Raw genomic sequence first — 25009 nt, forward strand, 5'->3', positions numbered from 1 at the left:
AGCTCAATGACACAGTCCCTGACTCCTTGCCTTTTCCCACACATTAGTTATTTCCAGAAATACATGTAGAGCACCCAACTTCTGCCAGACCCTGGACCAGGCAAAGGGGATACAGAAATGACAAGACAATACATCCTGTTTGAATTTAAGAATCTTCTTGTATAACAGAGAAGGCAGCCAATTAAGGAAGGGGTTGTAGCAGTGTGATGAGTGCTATGGTAGGGCAAATAGAGAGCCCCCTTAGGGGATCCACAGCAGAGAGGCTAAGCTGGTCTAGGAATCAAAGAAGTAAATAACTAGAACCATATATAGTATGCGTGACCCAATACAGCCCCCAGAGGAGGCTATGCACCCTCCTTAACAAGTTTGTTAACAAGTTGGTTAACAGTCCTTGAAGTCAGAGGACCCAGGCTACAGTCCCATTTTCTAGTTGTGTGAACTCAGACAAGTCACTGAATCTCTCAAAACTGAAGTCTGACCCCCAGAACAAGTCAGGGCCCTTATTATATACTCTTGTGTCACCCTACATTTTATCTCCATATGATTTTGCTCCTTTATAATCATATATTACTGTGTCCTCATTTTATTGTCGTCTATCTCCACAAATACAATATGAGCTCCATGAGGGGTAGGACTCTGTTTTTCTCTGCCGTGGTATCCACAGTGGCTCAACAGGTGCCTGATACAAAAAAGTGCTCAAATGCATATAGTGGAATGAATTAATTAATGAAGGAGAGAGACACTTTCAACTAAGGAGTATTCTTAAAGCCCCTGCTGGGAGAGGAGAAAAAAAGGCCCATCCAGTGAAGCACCAACTCCCCCTGCCTGTCTTCCCTATGTCTGACCTCCAGCGAGACCTTTAGAGCACAATTCAACACCACCGTCAGGCCCCAAAGGTGAGGCAGAGATGCAGCCTTAGGCCCTGTCTGACTCTGAAGGCGTATGGCTCCAAGATTGCAGTGGACATCCATCAAGTCCCCAGCCTTGTGCTGAGTCCTGCAGGGGTCAGGCACCTGTAGTCTGAATGGGGTGCTCTCACGGTGTCTCAAAGGAAGAGCAAAGGTTTTGTTCTGTTTTCTCAACACTTCTTACACATAATCCAGACTCAGAACTAAGGAACCGGGTTCAGGCATCCTCCTAAGAGTCCTACAAGGTTTTCTCTGGCTTAGGCTTTCACTCTCCTCTCACCATGAGCTGCCTCTATAAAGGAAATGAAAGAAAATGGGTCTGTGTCCAGACAGTCTTCCATAAAATCAGGAACTCCACCTGCCAGTTACCGATAAGGGATACTTTCTTCAATCTAGGTGATCTTTCAGTTTTCAGGTTTCTAAGAAGCCTGAAGGAAAGCTGCACTTGTCAAGAGAATGGAAATAGATTGAAGACATGGAAGAAGTTGGACCAAAAGAATGGAGATGCTATTCTTTAGCTCTCTTTCTACAAATGGGCTATTTATAGGTCTGCTGATCTTTAGGACATGACCACCACAGACAAGAATCAGTGTAACCAGTGTTATACTATCATGGAAGCCCCAAGGAAGAGGGAACTAATTATCACTGGGAACAAGCACAGCCCAGAAAGGTTTCATAGCAAAGTGAAATACAGAGAATAGGCTTAAAAATGCATTTCAATGAGAGAGCAAAGCGGATACTGACAGATGGAAGACACTGGAACTCAGATTCACCCAAAGTCAACTACATGTGAAGCATGGAGTCAGGGTTAGTTTTGTTGGCCTGCCCCTATTGGCTGCTCCCATCACTGATATGGAGAAATGTCATCGAGAGACAGTGGGGTGGAAGGAAGCAGGATGATGATGATAAGGTAAGGAAGGCAGAGGCAGATTGTGGGAGGCTTTGGATGTCCTGCATAAGAGACTGGATACCATCTTGTAGGAATGTGGAGACACTGGAGTGTTTTAAGCCAGAGAATGACTGTGTGTCCCAGAGCTCCACCTTGATGGTGGCATGGACATTCAAGATGATAGCTGAGTAGAGGCATTGGAAGATCACCATAATCAGGCAAGAGGTCACAAGGGGTGCTCATTTGGGTAGCACACATACTGAAATTAGAATCATACAGAGAAGATTAGTATGGCCCTTGCATGAGTATAACATGAACATTCATGAAGCCTTCTATACTTTTAATGGGCATAGAGATTCACTTAGGGAAGATGATAAATTCTGGAGATGGAGGATGGTGATGGTTATACAATGATGTGAATGTACTTCATGCCACCACACTGTGCACTTAAAAATGGCTAAACTGGTAAATTCTGCTATGTTTATTTTACGACAATAAAAAAAAGTTGTCAGGGTACCTGAGTGGCTCAGTTGGTTAAGCATCCAACTCTTGATTTCAGCTAAAGTCATGATCCCAGGGTCATGGGATCAAGCCCTGAGTCGGACTCTATGCTGACAGTGCAGAAGTGCAGAACCTGCTTGGGATTCACAGTTTCCCTCTCTCTCTCTCTCTCTCTCTCTGTCCCTCCCCTGTGTGTGAGTTTGTTCAGTCTCCCTCTCTCAAAATAAATAAACATTTTTTAAAAATTGTTGAAGTATAAAAAAGGAGGTTGGAAGGATCTGGATTGATGCTGAGGAGCAGCAAAGGAGAGGAAGGAACAAATCATGGAGACATTTTGAATGGAAAGTCCACAGAACTTGCTGATGAAAGAAATGAGGAGGGAGAAGGAGACAAATATAATTCAGAGATTTCTCTGATGCATGACTGCTCTGCTCTGAGAAGTGGCCTGATTTGGGTAATAAAGGGACACCCTACTTATTAGGAGCTGTTTTCCACTTGCCTGATTGGTCCTATGTAGATTAGGTGGGGATGACTTAGTCTTAAACCGCTAACACATAAGACCTTCCTTAATTTTCCTTTGTGTATATGGCAGGTGGTCAATGAATATTTGAATTATTAATTGACTTAGCACTGAGGTTGCAATTGTAATACATAATTAATGTTTCACCGTGGTTGTAACCTTTCCTTATATTTCATTTCCTGGGGAAAAAGTCTTGCTATAACAAATATCCAACTTAGGGTAAAGAATAGACTCACAAGTAATTTTTTTCTCATTTCTTCTTTAAAGTAGACTTACAAATTCCAGAAAAATCCCTGGACAGGTAGATGAGAAGGAGTGGGGATGCTCGAAAAAGGTCCCAAGCTCACCTGGAGCATTCAGAGGAGTTCAGTGAGCAAGAACAGGAAAAGCAATAAGGAGCAGAAGGTTTTAACACAGTCATTAATTAAGTTATATTGTAAAGATCACTAAAAACAATTAGTGCTTTGTCAGCTACTGCAGACCAGAGCTCCGATTTTGTTTTAACCAGTGATTCTCAGGAGGGAAATTTGTGCAGTTCTAAAATAAAGCACTGCTTGACACCTGGGTGGCTCAGTTGCTTAAGCATCTGACTTCGGCTCAGGTTCAGCTCTCATAGTTCATGAGTTCGAGTCCCCGTGTCAGGGTCTGTTCTGACAGCTCAGAGCCTGGAGCCTGTTTCAGATTCTGTGTCTCCCTCTCTCTCTGCCCCTCCCCCACTTGCACTCTCTCTCTCTCTCTCTCTCTCTCTCAAAAATAAATAAACATTTAAAAAGATTTAAAAATAAAATAAAATAAAACAAAATAAAGCAATGCTTTGTCCCAAAGTTTTTGTTGAGTTTCTTAATATATTAGAAACAACAAATAACTGATTACAGTATAAATTTTTATATTCATTAAAGGAGACAAAAGATACGAAATTTGCTGATGCTTTTGAGTCACTTACACTTTGCTTTCCTGTTAGGTATTGATTATATCATGTGAAAGTGGATGTGATATTATGTGAAAAATGGAAAAGAAAGAGGGGAAAGAAAAATGACATTTATTGATTGAGTCTCTGCTAATTTCCAAGCGCTGTGCTTGGCATTTTCAATGTTGTCACATTTGATCCCAAAAATCTCATAAGAAGTTTGCATTATTAACTGCATTTTAGTGTCAACAGAGTGCGTTAGTTGGTGCGGGCTGCTGTAACAACAGACAGACAAGACTAGGTGGCTTGTAAACAACTGAACTTTACTTCTCACAGTGCTGGAGGCTGGAAGTCCAAGATCAGGGTGCCAGCACTGTCAGATTCCAGTGACAACCTTCTTCCACGTGGCAGACATCTTGTTGTGTCCTCACATGGCAGAAGGGGCTAGGGAGCTCTGTGGGGTCTCTTTGATAAGACCACTAATCTCATCCATGAAGTCTCCACCCTCATGACCTAATCACTTCCCAAAGGCTCTACCTCCTAATACTATCACTGTGGTCGTTAAAATTTCAACATATAAATTTGGGGGTGGAGATACATTCAGCCTCTATCACTCAGTGTATTGCTTATCTATTGCTGGGTTACTCAATGACTCAAAACAACATATATGTATTAGCTCCAGTGTCTGTGGGTCAGGAGTCTGGACATGGCTTAACTGGGCATGTCATCAAGGTGTCTGCCAGGGCTGGGATATCATCAGAGGCTCAACTGGGGAAGGATCTTCTTTCAAGCTCTCCTGGGTTCTTGGCAGAATTAATTTTCTGGAGGTGTAGGACTCATGGCAGCAACAGAGAGAGAGACACTAGCAAGACAGGCACTAGGCTTATATGCAATCAGACATTATCACCTTCAGCCCACTGCACGGATTAGAAGTAAGTCACAGTTCTCACCACACTCAAGGGGAAGGGATCTCACAAAGTCATGAACACCAGAGACAGGAATCATGGGGCCACATTAAAGAGTGTCTAAGGTCAAGGTCATACAACCAGCAAGTAGAAGTGCTGGTTACAAACATAAATCTTTCTGACTCCAAACCCTGTGTTTGGATTCTAATGTCAGCTATTCTTCAGCTATATCTCTAACCACCTGAGTTATCTTGAGAAACCATTTCACTTCACCAAGTCCTAGCGTCCTCAGTTAAAAAAGAGGTAGTTGTCATCTTCTGGGATTCTATAATCAGCAAGGACAGGGACCAGGCATGGCGTAGAGACGCCTCCCTCCATACCTCACACTCCGGGACCTGGGAGTCCTCCTGTCTCTGTGTCTTCACTGTAGGAACCCACCAGCCATGTTACTATTACCTCTGCTCCTTTCCACAGTGTCATCTATGCCATTGTGATCAGAACCATTTGGATTAAGAGCAAAGCCCACGAGACTGTGATCTCCAACTGCTCCAGTAAGTCTCTAATCAGAATTACCCAACTCTTGGGTAATTTTGATTCTGCAGTGTTTTTTGTTTGTTTGTTTGTTTGTTTTGTTTTTTGTTTTTTTTCTGGCAAATATGAGCTTGCGCTTTGCCTGAATACAATAAGCCTGCATTATTCTATCAGGATTCAGCCAGCAGAGCAGATCCACTGAAGGCTCTCCCAGTAGGTACTGTCTCTTCCAGGTGGCCTCCCTGAAAACTCAAAGAAGGAAGGAAGGGGGGACTTTGGGGGCCATGATCCAAAGCCCCCCCCCACCCCAGTTTCTTAGACCTGGCAAAAAGGAACACCCTGGAGGACACTGGGGCGAAAAGACAGCTGTCCAAGGAGCACACATTCGGTGAAACATGAGGATAGACATTTCTATCTGACTTAAATTTACAGATGGAGAAAACTGCTGTCTATCCACAGAACAATCCTGGACCCTAAGCTAGGCAAAGAATGGCCAATTTCACCTCAGAATGAGCCTGAGACCACCTGCTACAGCCCTTCCCAGATCCTGCTGCAGTAAACCTTGATGCAGAACACCTCCCCCATGGCAGGCACCGGGACCTGAAGGCCTAACCTGCCTCCCAAGCAAATGTTACTGGACCTGATGGAGACCAACCTGGAGAGAACTCAGTGAACCAAGTTCACTTTGCCAGAAAGAGAGGGGCAAGGGCTCCTGGTTTTCCATTTATTATAATGCAACTAGTTCTCTCCTCAGGCTCCCCACCTCCTCCCGTTCCTTGTACACACACGCATCCCTTCACACACCCAGTCTGTCACGCACACACTTACGCACTCATATGCACTCACATCTACATACTCACCCACATGCACTCACGCAAGGACAGCAAGCTAGAACGCAGCTACGTGGACTATGAAGAATTGGTTTCTGTTCTAGATGTGCCACTAAGAGTTGTGCCACCTTGCAATAACCTCTCTGGTCTTCAAGAGGTTAAGATAAGGGGACAGACTAAATGGTCTCTAAGTCTACCTCTTTTCAGACTTTGAGCCAGTACCTTCACTGGACCGAGACCACACTCATCTTCCTCCCTCTTGAAGCTACTTCTTCCAGTGAGAAAGTCACATGGATTCCCAAGTGGGCACTGATAAGCTGTGTCCCTCTCTCTAGAAGAATTGGTAGAGATGTGTAAGTGTTAGTGTCTTCATCTGAATTCAGTTCATTTCTGCTGTGTTCCCCACATGTCAGCAGTGCTACAAAGGACCGGGAATGCCAAATGAGTAAATGGCACGATTCCTGGCTAGAGGAAGCCTATTCTCATGCACTGGGTTTCAGCTCCGGCTGCACAAGGGATTGCCTGGGGAGCTTTTCAAATGCCCCAATGCCAGCTACCACTGCCTGAGAGATTCTGATTCACTTTGTTTGGAGGGAGGTCTGGCATCATTACTTTGGAAAAGCTCTTCAGATGATTTTAATGTGCAACCAGGTTTGACAACCTCTCATCCAGTGGGAGACACAGTCATAGGCAACTGACTCCCACGATGATTGACGAGAGTAATCCAGAGGTGTGTGCAGGCTGCTTGGAAATTTTCCGCCCATGAAATACCTATCGTTCAGCTCGTGGCTCATTCTGGCTTCTACGCAGATCCTCCACACAGACTCCCTCATGCCAGTCTAGTCTCTGCAGCCTGGTTTTTCTAGAAGAACAAGAGCCATCGGAAAGAATAAACACAAATGCATTCATTTTATTTATTGTGAGTGGCTTTGGTCAAACGTCAGAATATTTGTCTGAAAAACGAAAGGAGGAAGACATCCTTCCTCTATCAGGTATCAGATAAATATATTAAATACTATAACTGTTGAAACAGTTATAGTATTTAATTATTTAATTATGAAGTACTTAATTACAGAAACATGTAAATATCACTTTTTTAAGTATATTAATATATAATAAATAGAATATGCATGTGCATGTACATATAGATGATAGTTGGATAGATGGATAGATAGATGATAGATAGATGATTGAAAATGCCAGGAAGGACAAACACTAAATGTTATAGTAACTATCTCTGAGTGGTAGAATTTTATCTTTCCTTCCTTTTTTTCTTCCTTCCTTCCTTCCTCCCTTGCTTATCCAGGGGCTAAAATTTTCCATGATTACATACATTTTATAATATAAAGGAATAGCCCACTGGCCCTTTAGTGTGTATAAACATCCATCATTATGCTAGCTGTGTATATGAGATATTTTTTTAACTGTCAACTCAGCCCCCACAAAAAATGATCCTTTCATGCACTTCTCTGGGTAAACTTTATGCTTGAACCCTGAGAGACCCAATGCTGAGACTGTGTAGATAGATGATAGATAGATAGATAGATAGATAGATAGATAGATAGAGATCTTATACTGATGAATATCTAAACATTCAAAACTTACATTCTCAGTGAATGGGTAATGACCAAGATCAGATATATCTGGATATACAGGTAGTATCTAGAAGCTACAAGCAATAAGGAAGCTCCCAGAGGCTGATATGAGAGCTAGAAAAAGTGCCTCTGTCTGCCCTGAGCTCTCTCCCTTCTGAGCCTTCCATGATGCCGGAAATTCAAACCAGTGGAGTCAGTCATTTTTCCTTAAGGTACTCTCTCCAGGAGGACCCAGCAGTACATTTGGAGCCTGGATTGAGCAATGTGCATGCACCACATGAGCATATACTGGTCAAGTTGTCACTTTAGAGTGCATGACCCCTGTTTGATGGTGGACAGATCAAGTGTGGTGGGACCAGAGGGGTTTGGAAGGTCCAGAGCTTTGGGTCTAAAGGGGGACAAAGTAAAAAGGGGGATATCTTAGTCTGTTCAGGCTTCCCTAACAAAGTGCTTAAACAACAGAAATTTATTTTATCACAGTTCTAGAGGCCTGGAAGCCCAAGATCAGGTGCCACTTGATTGTGTTCCTGGTAAGAGCTCTCTTCTGGTTTGCAGATGGCTGCCACTTCCTCCCTGCTGTGTCTTCATAGGAGGCAGGAGATGAGAGAGAGGGAGCACATGCTCTCACCTCTCTTCTTATAAAGGCACAAATCCCATCCTGAGGGCTCCAGGCTTTCATGACCTCATCTAACTCTGATCACCTCCCAGAGGCCCCATCCCTAAATACCATCATGTTGGGAATTAGGGCTTCAACATATGGATTTGGGGAAGACACACACACTTAGTCCATACAGAGAGAGAATTGAGAGAAAAAAAAAAAAAAAAAGACACCGTGGAAGTAACTGAAGACCAACCAAATGAGAATAGACAAACACTATTTATCCAGAGCTTGCAAAAGAGCCATATGGGTTGCATGGCATGGCTTGCAAAAGAGCCATGACTTACATTTTGGCAGAGACCCAAAAGCCAGTGGTAGAATGGGAAAGCTTTATAGTGGAAAAAAAGGAAGATATCAGGTGTGCCTGGTTGGTGGCTATTGGCCTGGGAAGCTGCAGGCAGAGCGAAGTAGAAGCATGACATCCTGTCTGATTGGCTAGGGGTGTGCATTTGGCTTTCTCTGGTTGGTTTTACGTTGAAAGCAGGGACAAAACCTGAAGAAGCTGCCAGTCATTAATCAAGTGTTGGCTGTTTGGCATAGAGTGTCACAGGTCTTACTGGCCAGCATGCTAGAGATACAGGTCTGACTTGTACATAAGAAGGTGGCTTTCTGGTCTGCCTACTATAGATAATGGACTGGTTTCCTGGCCTGGCAGCTGCAGAGTGTGGGTCAGAGTTCTGTTTTTATATTTGATCTTGCCATGATCCATTTGTTTACTCGGTCTGTCAACACAATCTGACGAGACAGCGGAACAGACAGAACGTCTGCTGCCAGTCACTTCGCTAAGTTCTTTCCATGCGTTGTCTTCCTGAATCCTTACACGATGCTGCAAGGGGGCATTATCGTCTCTCTTTTACAAACAGAAGACAGGCGTGCAGGTTAAGCCCATGTGATTGACCAGAAAGCCTGTGTGTCTTCCCGCTGTATCAAGCTGCCTCTCAGAGGAAGGACACTGCAAAAGGGAGGTGGTAAATGGCTAAAAAAATGCTCAGGGGTGCCTGGTGGCTCAGTCAGTTAAAGTGTCCAACTCTTGATCTCAGCTCAGGTTTTGATCTCAGGGTCGTGAGTTCAAGCCCCACACTGGTCTCCACCCTAGGTGTGAAGCCTACCAAAACAAATAAACAAACAAAACAAAAACAAAGCGCAGAGTGGAAAAAATACTTTTCCTAATTAAAAAACCCAAACACATGCTCTGTGGCGTGGCTTTTGCCTTCAGAGCGCTATTGCTGTCTTCTCTCCTAAACTGTTTCGTTTTGAAGTATTTAATATCTAAAAGATGGCCGCTACGGGTGCAGGGCTCAATTTTATTTAGGTAGGTGAGGTCTTCCTGTGCTTTCAGATGTAAATCAGGTTGGTTTAAATCCCTGTCCTGTGATTCTCGCCAGTTCCAGGAGGCTGGTATGTCCTTGACCCCTAAGCTCTCACATTCAACAACTCATCTCGTAGGGTTCTTCTGTTCCCTCCGCTCCTGGCCCAGAAACCATGGAATCCACATCATTTTCCTTGAGTTCATCACTCACAAGAGTAAATACAGCAAATGTTGCCGGAGGTTCGAGGTGATGAAAGGTTTCTACATCCCCTCAGCTGCCCCACCCCTCCCCCTTTCTCATTGGGTCTTTCACCACTATGGTTGAGCTCTGTCTCTCTCCAGAATCTCCCATATCTCCCTGCTACTAGATTTTCCAGTCCCTAAGTTCTTGGCTTCCCCCGTCTTCCAGTCTTTGAAATAGTACAATGCCTCAAAGTGATCAGTTTTCCCACTGATATACAGTATGCCATTACCCTTCCCCGAAGGTAGAAATGGTGGCAGTCAATTTTTATTCTCTAATACAAGTTTACATCTCCATTACCTCTATTTTCTAGTTGTCCATTATCACCACCATGAGTCCCTTCTGGAATGAGGAGCAGAGAGTAGTATCAAAAGCCTGTATAGGGGCGCCTGGGTGGCGCAGTCGGTTGAGCGTCCGACTTCAACCAGGTCACGATCTCGTGGTCCGTGAGTTCGAGCCCCGCGTCGGGCTCTGGGCTGATGGCTCAGAGCCTGGAGCCTGTTTCCGATTCTGTGTCTCCCTCTCTCTCTGCACCTCCCCCGTTCATGCTCTGGCTCTCTCTGTCCCAAAAATAAATAAACGTTGAAAAAAAAAATTAAAAAAAAAAAAAAAGCCTGTATACTCTCTGTATCTGATTCATAAATGGAATTCACCTGATTTTCTTTTATTTTAAGTTTATTTATTTATTTTGAGAGAGAGTGAGAGAGTGAGCAGGGGAGGGGCAGAAAGAGAAGGAGAGAGAGAATACCAAGCAGACTCCATACTGTCAGCACAGAGCCCAACGTGGGGCTCCATCTCACAAACCGTGAGATCATGACCTGTGCTGAAATCAAGAGTCAGTCACTTAACAGACTGAGCCACCCAAGCGCCCCATGATTTTCTACTTGTCATTACAGCCAAGCAGCTATGGAGATGGCCAGTAAATAGATTTCCAGTGGTGTTAGCAGGCCAGGATTATTGCTCATCAACAAGGGGACATCAGCAATGATTAGTGTGAACAGAAGCGCACTTTATAAATATAGGTTGCAAAATTCAATCTATTACTTGTTTATGAACCACTCTTCTTACTGGCAAATATGTCTATTGTCTCTCCCTCAAAGGCTGACAGAAAGAAAAGGAAAAGCATTTTTTAATAAATGATCTAAATACTTTCCCAAAGACAGTTGTAGAAGGCAAGAGGTAGAGGAGATAAGATTTTCAATCTTGTAGCTTATCTTTCATAAACAGACATGCTCTTGATGCCCAGGGGTATCTACTTCTATAAAATAGAACATTTAACTGCAGAGGGACAGGAGATGTGGGGGTGCAGACACAGCATGGATAAAGTAACATATCTACATATAACTGCATCTGGTCATTGTGGCTTGGAAGATGTGATACAATCCATACTATAGCCAAATTGCAGGTTTCAAATTAAATGAGGCACAAAGAGGTGGAGAAAAAAACTTTGTATTGAGAACTGGGTTAGACTCTTATTCATTTCTAGCTAAATGAATTTAAGATAAGCCCATTAACTGCTCTCAGTACCTTTTTTCATCAGTAAATGTAGGTAAAACGGCTTTTCTACAAATAACTACATTTAGCAAAAGATGTAAAGAACTTCATGCAAAAAAAAAGTATAAATATATAAATAAATGAAGCTTATAACAAGTTCATGGGTAGTAAAATTCAATAGCCTAAAGATGTCAGTTCTCCCCAACAACATATAGATTAATGCAATTCCTGTTGAAATTAAAATAGGACATTTTATTGAGCTTGACAAACCAATTTTAAAATATATGTGGAAATTTCAAGAGCCAAGAATAGTCAAGACACTCCTGGAGAAGTAGAACAAAGTGGGGGGGGGGGGGACGTTACTGTGTTACTGTATTAAATATTAAAACTCATCATAAAGTCAGAGTGATTAATAGAGTGTGGTATTGACACAATACAATAGACAAGTAGAAAATAAAGCAACCCCAAAACAGAATCTACAGATATATGAGAACTTTATATATGTCAGAAGATCATAGGAAAAGAAATGAAATTAGGTCATTACCTCAATTTATAGGGAAAAAACAAATTCCAGGTGAATTGGAGACTTAAATTTTGTTAACTTTAAACAGAGCAAAAAGCAATTTTATTTCAGTAAAAAATGAGTTTATTTATAAATAGCAGAGAAATTGCAATTCGGGACAAGCAAGTTATGATGAACCTTAGGCCAGTCCAAAGAGACAAAGGGGAGGTGAGATTTTATCAGGTTTTAGGAGGATGCTGGGGAGGGCTATTCTGAACAAAAGTTCATTTGAGAACAAGAGTTCCAGATGGTGGTTGTTTCTCATTGACAGCAGGTGGTGGTTGGTGCTTTGTGGCTGGGGCAGGGAGGTACGGATCTTCCTTACTTTTCTTTCTTTTTTTTTTTTTTATGTTTATTTATCTTGGAGAGAGAGAGAGAGAGAGAGAGAGAGAGAGACAGAGTGTGAGTGGGGGAGCGACAAAGAGAGGGAGACACAGAATCCAAAGCAGGCTCCAGGCTCTGAGCTGTTAGCACAGAGCCCAATGCGGGGCTCAAACTCACCAGCAGTGAGATCATGATCTGAGCCAAAATTGGATGCTTAACCAACTGAGCCACCCAGGCACCCCTTCCTTACTTTTCTTAAAGGCAGAAATTAAATTCTATGTGCAAAGTGCCCTCCCTTGTCAAAATGATTGTTTCTTCTTTCTGATGGTAAGCAGGCTGCAAGGAGTGGTAAGTGTGTGAGCACCCCCTGCAGGGCTTGCCAACTCCATTTTAAGTGAGGTTTCCTTTATTTTCACAATATGCAAAACTTTTAAAAGAATGTAGGGTGATACCTTTATGCCATTGGGATAAAGAAGGATTTATTAAGCAAGATCCAAAATATGTTAAATCATAAAAGAAATGATAGATAAATTTGATTTGTTTAAAAAGTTATTTAAAAAGTCAAGTGACAAAGTGGGAGTTATTTGCAACACATATATCTGGGAAAGATTAGTATCCACAATATATGAAGAACACCTAAAAATCAATTTATAAAAAAGTTTTTTAAAAATATGAATGAAATAAATAAGTTGCAGAGAGGAAAAATTACAGCGTAGGGAATATAATTAATAATAACCTAATAATATTGTATAGTGACAGATGGTGACTGCACTTATCGTGATGAGCACTAAGTACTGTATAGAATTGTTGAATCAATATGTTGTTCACTTGAAACTCCTATAACATTGTATGTTAATTATACTTCAGTTAAAAAATAGGAGGTGCCTGGGTGGCTCAGTCGGTTGAATGTCCGACTTTAGCTCAGGTCGTATCTCATAGTCTGTGAGTTCAAGCCCCGTGTCAGGCTCTGTGCTGACAGCTCAGAGCCTGGAGCCTGCTTCAGATTCTGTGTCTCCCTCTCTCTCTGCCCTCCCCTCTCATGCTCTGTCTCTCTCTGTCAAAAATAAATAAACATTAAAAAAATATATATAGCCACAACAACAAAAGATAAATAGAAAAAAATGAGCAAGACATAAACAGGCATTTCACAGAAGGGAAAAGAGGAATGGACAAAAATAAGATTCTCAACCTCATTAGGTTAATAATTAGATAATTAATTTCCTAATTAGATAATTAGGAAAGTGCACATTTAAACCTCATATGGGTACAATTTTCTTCTAACCACAGGATTAGTAAAAATTTTGATATCTGAGCTTTATTTTTTATTTATTTTGAGAGAGCAAGAGAGTGAGAGTAGGGGAGGGGGAGAGAGAGAGAGAGAGAGAGAGAGAGAGTCCCAAGCAGACTCCATGCTGTAAGCCAAGAGCCTGATTAGGCTTAATCACACAAACCTAAATCATGACATGAGCCGAAATCAAGAGTTGGGCACTTGGGGTGCCTGGGTGGCTCAGTCGGTTAAGTGTCTGACTTCAGCTCAGGTTGCGATCTCACGGTCCATGAGTTCGAGCCCCATGTCGGGCTCTGGGCCGATGGCTCAGAGCCTGGACCCTGCTTCGGATTCTGTGTCTCCCCCTCTCTCTGCCCCTCCCCTGTTCATGCTCTGTCTCTCTCTGTCTCAAAAATAAATAAACATTAAAAAAAAAAAAAGAGTTGGGCACTTAATCGACTGAGCCATCCAAGCGCCCTATACCGTTTGATCTTTTAAAGTGTTGTGAAAGATAAAGAGGTCATGGTTTGTTTAGCAATATCATTCCTCAAAAACTTAGTAGATTTCTGATATATTTGCTTTCAGTGAGTTTCATGTGCCAACAATCATGTCCAAAAAGTCTTTCTTTTTTTTTTTTTTTTTTTTTTAATTTTTTTTTCAACGTTTATTTATTTTTGGGACAGAGAGAGACAGAGCATGAACGGGGGAGGGGCAGAGAGAGAGGGAGACACAGAATCGGAAACAGGCTCCAGGCTCTGAGCCATCAGCCCAGAGCCCGACGCGGGCCCGAACTCACGGACCGCGAGATCGTGACCTGGCTGAAGTCGGACGCTTAACCGACTGCGCCACCCAGGCGCCCCCAAAAAGTCTTTCTTAATAAAATTCTCAGGTCTGACTTTCTTTGCTTTCTCATGCAATCCCTATTTTTAACTTAATGGAAGCTAGTTTGAAGCCACCTGAAACAATAGTGGGGAGGCCCCATCCTTAGTCTGATCTTTGCCTTGGGAATGATTCTAAATGGGTCTTTGCTTGTTAAAACTTCTCAGAGTTATAACTTAACTTGGGGACGAGGGTCAGCTTCATTGGCATAAGTCTTGCACACTTAGAAGTTGTACACATTTGCTTTAATGCTCTGCTCACATTTTCCTCTTGCACTGGGTCAGGTAAAGTGTGTATCTGTTACTATTAGGGACTAGAAGTAATTGATGCTTACAGCTCTATGAAATCTGAAATTGTAAGACTTTCTTTAACTTCCTTTCATTTTTACCAACCAACTCTTGTCTGAGTTCATCTTTTTTTTTTTTTTTTTTCTAATACCTTGCTAAACACATCTGGTAGCAATCAACAGAGACTAATAACATTCTGTTTACCAATTGTGATGGTTAATTTTATGTGTCAACTTGAATGGACTAAGGGATGCCCAGATGGCTGGCAAAACACCATTTTTGGGTATATCTGGAAGGCACTTTTGGAAGGACTTGAATTGGTAGACTAAGTAAAGAAAATGTACTCACCAATATGGGTGGGCATCATCCTAACTTCTGAGGGCCTGAAAACAATAAAAAGGCAAACAAACGGCAAATTTGCTTGAGCTGGAACATCCGTCTTCTCCTGGACCTCAGTGTTCCTATTTCTCATCTTTGGGTTAGGACCAGGATTTACATAATTGCCTGATTCTCCAGCCATTGAGCTCAGACTTACACCATCATCTCCCCTGGTTCTCATTCCTTGGATTTGGACTTAATTATACCACCAGCTTTCCTGGTTCTCCAGATTGCAGACAGCAAATTGTGGAACTTCTCAGCCTCCATAATTTTATGAACCAGTTCCTATAATACATTTCCTCTTCTATGTATTTGCTATTGGTTCTGTTTTCTGGAGAGCCCTGACTCCTACACCAACCTTGTCCCATGGGCTCCGGGCTCCGTAGGCACACAATTTGATTTCCCAGGCATCATATGTGAACGTTGTAGCAAATGGATCTCTAGTGTCCCAGCTTCCAATATCAGTTTCCTTGCCACCTGCTGCCTGCCCACTAGGCCAATGTCACATATTTTAGATTTTTGTTATGATAGCACTGCCTGTGAGATACCAATTTCTGTTTCAGGTAAGGAAACATTAGATGCACTACCAAAGAAACCCCCAAATACAGTAGCCTTAACAAAGTAGAGCTATGTTTCTGGTTTAATTAAAGTCCAATTGACAGTAAAGGTCAAAGGGAAGGGCACTGTTCCACAGTCGTTCAGAAACTCAAAGAGATGGAGATTCTGCTACACTTAACAGACTGCTGCTAAGGTACCCCTCCACATCAACATCCAACAGTCAGGAGTGGGAGGAAGAGAGAGGCAGAGGAATATTCAGGTGGTTTATCTGAGCCGGACCTGAGAATAGTGTATATGGATTCTTCCCATATTCCCATAGGTAGAACTTAGTCATGTGACTCCACCCTGCTGAAAAGAAAACGATTTGGTGGACAGTTAACCTGTCTCTGCCACAATTATCTTAGTTCTGTCAGGGTTCCTGGTTCCACCTGAGCTGAGGAGCTGAGGAATAGACAAGGATGTGAGGTAGGTTAGGTTAAACTTGCTCATATCTAGCTATGACCTCTGGTTTGTTAGAGGGTCAAAATAACAAACAAACAAACAAAACCACAAGGGAAGGTAGTAGTCAAAATCCCATAGCTAAGCAGATGAGACCTAATGTATGAAAAATATTTAACATTGAGGTTATAGTTGTAAATAAACAGGACATCAGTGATCAGAAATCAAAAATTAATTTCAAATTTAAAAGTTTTACAAATCAAGCCTAACTACAAAAAAAATGTTTTAAATCAACCTGAAATACGTGGAATTCCCAACATATGAAAAAATATTTATTTAAAAATATCACCAAGTAAGAGTTTTGAGGGAGGAGCCAAGATGGCAGAGCAGCCTGGAAATTCTCAGCTTCTCTCATCCCTGAAATGCAGCTAGATAAGCACCAAACTATTTTGCACACCTAGGAAATTGATCTGAGGATTTACACAACAATGTGCATAACTTGAGCCACAGAACTGAGCAGGTACCCAGCGCATAGAGGTGAACTGGGGGAGAGAGAAGGCATGGAGGGTAGGGAGCTGTTTTTGCAGAGAGTGGACAGAGAAAGTGGAGAGAGTGCAGTAAAAGCACTCCCCCGGAAAGTACCTGGAGAGAAAGAGAAAGAGTAGAAATACTCACAAGAGACTGAACAAGAAAGGGAGAAAGAAGAAAAAGGTTTCAATGCCATCAAAATAACACCAGCATCATTAACAGAGCTAGAACAAATAATCCTAAAATTTGTATGGAACCAGAAAAGATCCTGAATAGCCAAAGCAATCCTGAAAAAGAAAACCAAAGCTGGAGGCATCACAATTCTGTACGTCAAGCTGTATTACAAAGCTGTAATCATCAAGACAGTATGGTACTGGCACAAAAACAGACACATGGGTCAATGGCACAGAAGAGAGAAGCCAGAAATGGACCCACAAACATATGGCCAACTAATCTTTGACAAAGCAGAAAAGAATATCCAATGGAATAAAGACAGTTTCTTCAGCAAATGGTGTTGGGAAAACTGGACAGCAATATGCAGAAGAATGAACCTGGACCATGTCATTACACCATACACAAAAATAAACTCAAAATGGATGAAAGACCTGAACATAAGACAGGAAGCCATCAAAATCCTCAAGGAGAAAGCAGGCAAAAACCTCTTTGACCTTGGCCACAGCAACTTCTTACTCAACATGTCTCTGGAGCCAAGGGAAACAAAAGCAACAATGAACTACTGGGACTCCATCAAGATAAAAACCTTCTGCATGGCGAAGGAAACAATCAGCAAAACTAAAAGGCAACCGATGGAATGGGAGAAGATATTTGCAAATAACATATCAGATACAGGGTTAGTATCTAAAATCTATAAAGAACTTATTAAACTCCATACCCAAAAATCAAATAATCCAGTGAAGAAATGGGCAAAAGACATGAATAGACACTTTTCCAAAGAAGACATCCAGATGGCTAATAGATACATGAAAAAATGCTCAGCATCACTCATCATCAGAGAAATACAAATCAAAACCACCATGAGATACCACCACCTGTCAGAATGGCTAAAATTAACAACCCGGACAATGACAGACATTGGTGAGGATGCGGAGAAGGACGAACACTTTTGCACTGCTGGTGGGAATGCAAACTGGTGCAGCCACTCTGGCAAACGGTATGGAGTTTCCTCAAAAAATTAAAAATAGAACTACCCTACGACCCAGCAATTGCACTACTAGGTATTTATTCAAAGGATACATGTGTGCTGTTTCAAAGGGGCATGTGCTCTCCAATGTTTATAGCACTGCTATTGACAATAACCAAAGTATGGAAAGAGTGCAAATGTCCATCGACAGATGAATGGATAAAGAAGATGTGGTATATATATACAATGGAGTATTACTCGGCAATCAAAAAGAATGAAATCTTGCCATTTGCAACTACATGGATGGAACTAGAGTGTATTATGCTAAGTGAAATTAGCCAGAGAAAGACAAATATATGACTTCACTCATATGTGGAATTTAAGATACAAAACAGATGAACATAGGGGAAGGGAAACAAAAATAATATAAAAACAGGGAGGGGGACAAAACATAAGAGACTCTTAAATACAGAGAACAAATTGAGGGTGGCTGGAGGGGTTGTGGGTGGAGGGATGGGCTAAATGGGCAAGGGGCATTAAGGAGGACCCTTGTTGGGATGAGCACTGGGTGTTATATGTAGGGGATGAATCACTGGATTCTACTCCTGAAATCATGATAGCACTATATGCTAACTAACTTGGATGTAAATTTTAAAAAATAAATAAAATAGAGAGAAAAAATTTATAAATAAATAAAAACATCACCAGGTGGATTTCCTTGTTACAAACAAATCACCTGCACTCATTATAAGTCCATAGATGGCTCCCTCCTCCGGCCAGGAATAAATTCTGTCTCATTTAAAAATCCCAATACACCAATTGCTCTTCCTTCAAGCTCTCAGCATATAAGAACAAAGGGTTCCCTGTGGCTCTGCAAGGGGCCTGAAGCGAGGGGAAGTAAAGGGCAGGAACTGGCCCCTGAGACACTAAATTTACAGTGTGGGGTATCCAGGGATGCATGCTTGAACCAAAACTGCCTAAGGCAGCATGACGCTTCCAGTCCGAATCTCACGGACCTGCTGCCTCTAGGCTACCCCAGCTACTAATGCTCAGTGATGGCTGAATTTAACTGCTTTTTGCTCCAGCTCAGCGCCAAGGCCAGGGTAGAAATAATCCTTTTATCTCTCAATAAAGGAGAATTACTGGCATTTTGTAGCTCAGCTCTCTTTGAAGGGCCATCTTGAGAAGCTGGAGGCTTTGCATTTCCCTGAGTGGTCAGATTAAAGACGCTTTTCCCTGATCTCATTGGGAGATCAAAGGGCAGGTAGTTGATTATATTGTCACCCAGTTGCCCCCTGGAAAGTACTGCAAGTTTCCATTTTAAAAGGATTTCAGAGTACAAATGTCATACTCAAGAACTTTTCTGAAAAACAAAGTCTTCAGAACCATATTGTTTCAAAGCCAGCTGTTACTCCAGCAATGGGAATACTTTGAAAGGATATAATTTGGTCGGCTGTATTTCTTACTTGCCTCCCATGGGTAAAATCCTTCCGGGATAAGTTTTGGATGTATATAATTCCTGTAAACAGGTAACAACATTGTATAATAGACTATCTAAATGTAGTAATACCTTCTGTTCACTTCCATAAAGGTGGTTCATATTCCTCCTGAAATACTGTTAAAACTTTACTCATCTCAATTAATAAGAGAATTGATATTCTCAGCATAGGGTTGACACCTTAAATACATTATTTTAGGTCAATATTCAAAACTCTGACTTTGGTGTTTATGCCTCATTTTTTAAATTGGGAAACTGAGGCTGGGAACGGTCAGCATTTTGCCTCAGGTTGCACAGCTGGTAATTGGTAGAGCTGGAAGGTGTAATCGGTTCTGACCTTGAAGCCTATATCCTTCCCAGGATACCACCTTAGAAATCAGGGTTTTTCAACCTTGATACTACCGGTATGTGCAGCTGGATAATTCTTTTTTGCTGTCCTCTGCATCTTAAGATGTTCAACAGCATTCCTGGCCTCTACACACTAGAGGCTGCCAGCAGCCTCCCATACATCGAGACAACCAATAATGTGTCCAGACATTGCCAAATGTAACCCTGGGGAGCGATATTGCCCGTAGTTTAGATCCACTGCTGTAAATGCTTCTGAAACGTTTGCTTCCTTCCACCACTGAAGCCTTGTGGTTCTGTGAAATGCACAGAATAATTGGAAGCCATAATAGTACCTGAGAGTGGCCTTGTGAGGTATACATTAAGAAATAAAAAAATCAATTATAATTAGCATTTCAGTTTATTGCCCATAAAAGAGCCCCTTATTCCTATTATTCCTGATAACAGTTTGTTCACTCCAGTGAGTAAATGCTCACACTGTGAAAAGACTCAGAAGCTTCAGAGGCTTGCGACCAGCTCAGAAATTCAGACCAGACTCCTCTTGAAGACATTTTAGGTCTCCCCATTTTGGCCTCAGTTTTCCCCACTCCAAAGCCAACATTCTTGCAGGCTCCAGCCAAGTGAGGTGACTCCACCGTGGTCCAAATACATCCGACATCTTCTTGTTTCCGTGTCTTGGCTGAGGACTCCCTCTGTTTCATGAGTCTTTCCTGCCCCCAGCTCTACCTTTGGAATCTCTGCATCTGCCTCGCAGCCTTTCGTGGTGGGGTCCTTATCTCATGACAGGTGTGCTATGCTATTTGGATTGGGCTGGGTTGGACTGGAGAGGGGCTAGAATAAGAAGTGCAAATGTAAATTTCACACCAGTTTCCATGGGTTTAAAATAAATTTCAAATGTGGAACCTGAACAATGTAGTGAGGACAAGCAAACACAGCAGTTGGTTTCTAGTATACAACTGTCCTGCCCCATGTGACAGGGGCCCTGGGTAGGCTTTTGACCTGGACCACTGCCAGGGTTGTACCCATCGAGCCCTGATCAGTGGCATCCCAGGGATGTGTGGGATTGGCATCCCATCCTCACTGAGGGTATGCTGGGACAGGGCTGTGTGCATGCAGAGGAAGGGCACCTTTTCCCAGTTTTTACAAAGGTGCCCTATTGCCGGGCAGAAGCTCTGATAATAAAAACTCCTTCACAGCATCAATGGACCCTGTGTCCAACACCTCCAATCCCAAAGTTGCCATCTACACACTCCTTTTACTAAGAGCTCTCTGAACTCTGTCCACCCTAATCAACTTTAATTTTACCACTACTTTTTAATGAGAGAGAGGTTTATATTGATTGATTCAACAAATATTTATTAATCATTCACTAAGCTTAGAGGATACAGGAATGTAAAAAAACCAAGTCCTTGCTTCCATCAAGTTCATATTCTAGTGGATTCTTATATTTATCCTTCATGTATTTACCATCAAACAATAGCCTACGTAGAATTAAATTATAACCAGGCTCCTACTTGGGACAGTTTTGGTGTTTTTTTTTGTTTTTTTTTTTTGTCTTTGTTTTATTTTTAATATCCCTGGCTTGAGCTTTTGTTGAGAGTGGAGTTTCTGAGTTAGATGTATGAGTTAGTTTGGGGTAACCATTCTAAGACAATGGTTTCACCCTAAGTTGATAAAGTGACTAGATGGGTATGTTAGCATTGCCCCCTGGCCAATTCCGGGTTTGAAGGCTAATTCCAGCTTCTGCTGACTCAGGGCATTCAGCCATGACTCGAAAGAGTCTGGATGTCCGGATGCATTTGCATTTTATATCAAGTTGCAAACTGAGCAGTTTCCAGCATCCGGCCCAGAGCTGTCTTTCCTCTGAAAATGTCCAGGAGGTCCTCCTGGGAAGAGGTGAGCAGGGTATAAGTGGTCCCGTGACAGCTGTGGGTCTAGCCTGTGATGTTCCTGTTGGCAACAACAATTTCATTTCACAATGCCCTTTTGTATCTACAGATGGAAAGCTGTGCACCAGTTACAACCGAGGGCTCATCTCAAAGGCAAAAATCAAGGCCATCAAGTATAGCATTGTCATCATTCTTGGTAAGCAAAGTCCCTCTTTGTGTTGTAGAACTGGATGAACATTCCAAAAGCAAACTTACACCTGGGAGCTGGTAGTGGAGAGCCCACGCAAGAAAGGAATTTGTCTGCAGGCACTGCCAGCTTTGTCTGACTGGAGCGGAGCGTGTGGAACTTGCCATACACCATCTGCATCTCCTTTAAGGGCAGACATTGGTGCCTGATGCCTCCCTGTATGACTAGAGTAGCCTACCAAGACCATGGGGTGGATAATTTGGAGAAAGTCGATTAAGACATAACTAGCTGATCTGAAATCATTATTATACTACATGTTAACTAATTTGGATTTAAATTAAAAAAAGAAAAAAAGACATAGCTAGCTGGATGATGTTCACCATACCCAGTTGACCCAGTTGCATTCTCTAACACGTACTCCCCCTGGAGCTGAAGTATATGGGCAAAGTAAAGACAGAAGTGACATTCCAATTCTTCTGGATATATAACTGCAGAGTCACTACAAATCTCTCCCTAATGGTCAATTTACCTTCTCCCCCATCATCTTATCTTCTTTCCTTTCCTTTTATTTTCCTTTTCTCTTTTTTTTTAATGTTTATTATTTTTGAGAGAGAGAGACAGAGAGCAAGCAGGGAAGGGGCAGAGAGAGGGGGAGACACAGAATCGGAAGCAGGCCCCAGGCTCTGAGCTGTCAGCATAGAGCCCGATGCAGGGCTCAAGCTCACAGACCACGAGATCATGACCTGAGCTGTAGTCAGCTGCCCAACTGACTGAGCCACCCAGGCACCCCTTTTCTCTTTACTCTTAAGACCAATAAAGTCACCTCACCTTAGGGGGGAAAAAAAGATATTTCTAGAGCACATCGTATGTGTTGGATTGGTGTGTATTCTTCGTTATTCTCAAACCATCAAAGCTTCCTCCCTCTTACGCCCTCTCAACTAATGACCTTGCTTCCTATTTCACTAAGAAAATACTGTATCAGAATAGAACTCCTTCACCTTTGGGGCAGCCCACCGGCTAAGCAGAGACCCCGAGTCTGGAGTGCAAAAGCGGAGGGGCCTGACGGAGTGTTCTGACAGAAAGTGGGACTTAACATCTGGAAGGTTATAAGTTAACAGCTCTGCTCAGAGAGTGGGAAGGCTGGGGGACAACGGGAGGGAGAGTTGCTGAGCCCCGGGACGACAGAGCTCAGCTTGGTGAGGAACAAAGGCGCTCGCCAGCGCCATCTCCCCCGCCCATCCCCCAGCCAAAATCCCAAAGGGAACCAGTTCCTGCCAGGGAACTTGCTTGCACCACGCAAACACCCAACGCCGTGCTTCTGCAGATCCAGTGCTTCTGCGGATCCATCCCTCCGGAGGCAGGTCTGATTCCCTCCCGGTAGCACAGGGCCCCTCCCAAAATGGATCACCAAAGGATAAGAGAGCTGAGCCAGCCCCTCCTGCCCCTGTGCACCTTGCCGATCCACCCCAGCTAATATGCCATATCCCCAGCACCACAAGCCTGGCAGTGTGCAAGTAGCCCAGACGGGCCACGCCACCCCACAGTGAATCCCGCCCCTAGGAGAGGGGAAGAGAAGGTACACACCAGTCTGACTGTGGCCCAGCGGTGGGCTGGGGGCAGATATCAGGTCTGACTGCAGCCCCACCCACCAACACAAGTTATTCAAGACAGCACAGGGGAAGTGCCCTGCAGTTCCCACCACTCCAGGGACTATCCAAAATGACCAAACGGAAGAATTCCCCTCAAAAAAACGTCTAGGAAATAACGACAGCTAACAAACTGATCAAAAAGGATTTAAACAATATAACAGAAAGTGAATTTAGAATAATAGTCATAAAATTAATCACTGGGCTTGAAAACAGTATAAAGGACAGCAGAGAATCTATTGCTACAGAGATCAAGGGACTAAGGAACAGCCAGGAGGAGCTAAAAATGCTATAAACGAGCTGCAAAATAAAATGGAAACAACCACGGCTCGAATTGAAGAGGCAGAGGAGAGAATAGGGGAACTAGAAGATAAAATTATGGAAAAAGAGGAAGCTGAGATAAAGAGAGATAAAAAAAAAATCCAGGAGTATGAGGGGAAAATTAGAGAACTAAGTGTTGCACTAAAGAGAAATAATCTACACATAATTGGTATTCCAGAGGAGGAAGAGAGAGGGAAAGGTGCTGAGGGTGTTCTTGAAGAAATCATAGCTGAGAACTTCCCGGATCTGGGGAAGGAAAAAGGCATTGAAATCCAAGAGGCACAGAGAACTCCCTTCAGACGTAACTTGAATCCATCTTCTGCATGACATATCATAGTGAAACTGGCAAAATACAAGGATAAAGAGAAAATTCTGAAAGCAGCTAGGGATAAACGTGCTCTAACATATAAAGGGAGACCTATAAGACTTGTGACCGATCTCTCTACTGAAACTTGGCAGGCCAGAAAGGAATGGCAGGAGATCTTCAATGTGATGAACAGAAAAAATATGCAGCCGAGAATCCTTTATCCAGCAAGTCTGTCATGTAGAATAGGAGGAGAGATAAAGGTCTTCCCAAACAAACAAAAACTGAAGGAATTCGTCACCACTAAACCAGCCCTACAAGAGATCCTAAGGGGGATCCTGTGAGACAAAGTACCAGAGACATCACTACAAGCATGAAACCTACAGACATCACAATGACTCTAAACCCATATCTTTCCATAATAACACTGAACGTAAATTGACTAAATGCGCCAACCAAAAGACATAGGGTATCAGAATGGATAAAAAAACAAGACCCATCTATTTGCTATCTATAAGAGACTCATTTTAGACCTAAGGACACCTTTAGATTGAGAGTGAGGGGATGGAGAACTATTTATCATGCTACTGGAAGCCAAAAGAAAGCTGGAGTAGCCATACTTATATCAGGCAAACTAGACTTTCAATTAAAAGCTGTAACAAGACATGAATAAGGGCATTATATAATAATCACAGGGTCTATCCATCAGGAAGAGCTAACAATTATAAATGTCTATGCACTGAATACGGGAACCCCCAAATATATAAAACAATTACAAACATAAGCAACCTTATTGATAAGAATGTGGTAATTGCAGGGGACTTTAACACTCCACTTACAGAAATGGATAGATCATCTAGACACACGGTCAATAAAGAAACATGGGACCTGAATGATACTTTGGATCAGATGGACTTGACAGATATATTTAGAACTCTGCATCCAAAGCAACAGAATATACTTTCTTCTCGAGTGCACATGGAACATTCTCCAAGATAGATCACATACTGGGTCACAAAACAGCCCTTCATAAGTATACAAGAATTGAAATCATACCATGCATACTTTCAGACCACAATGCTATGAAGCTTGAAATCAACCACAGGAAAAAGTCTGGAAACCCTCCAAAAGCATGGAGGTTAAAGAACACCCTACTAAAGAATGAGTGG

At 42.5% G+C, this 25009-nt stretch overlaps 1 protein-coding gene and 1 non-coding gene across 2 annotated transcripts in view; both read left to right on the forward strand.

Moving 5' to 3' along the window:
• Positions 1–25009, forward strand: part of NPSR1 (neuropeptide S receptor 1) — a 154704-nt gene that overhangs the window by 120709 nt on the left and 8986 nt on the right. Inside the window, exons 6-7 of the mRNA XM_045495285.1 lie at positions 5105–5181; positions 21492–21578. Of these exons, the coding sequence (XP_045351241.1) occupies positions 5105–5181; positions 21492–21578 (164 nt within the window). The remainder of the gene's footprint in view (positions 1–5104; positions 5182–21491; positions 21579–25009) is intronic.
• LOC123607744 lies at positions 2033–2139 on the forward strand. Its single transcript, XR_006716893.1, has one exon. It is a non-coding gene; the product is annotated as a U6 spliceosomal RNA (small nuclear RNA).

The sequence above is a fragment of the Leopardus geoffroyi genome, chromosome A2 (genome assembly GCF_018350155.1).
Source record: "Leopardus geoffroyi isolate Oge1 chromosome A2, O.geoffroyi_Oge1_pat1.0, whole genome shotgun sequence".
NCBI lineage: Eukaryota > Metazoa > Chordata > Mammalia > Carnivora > Felidae > Leopardus > Leopardus geoffroyi.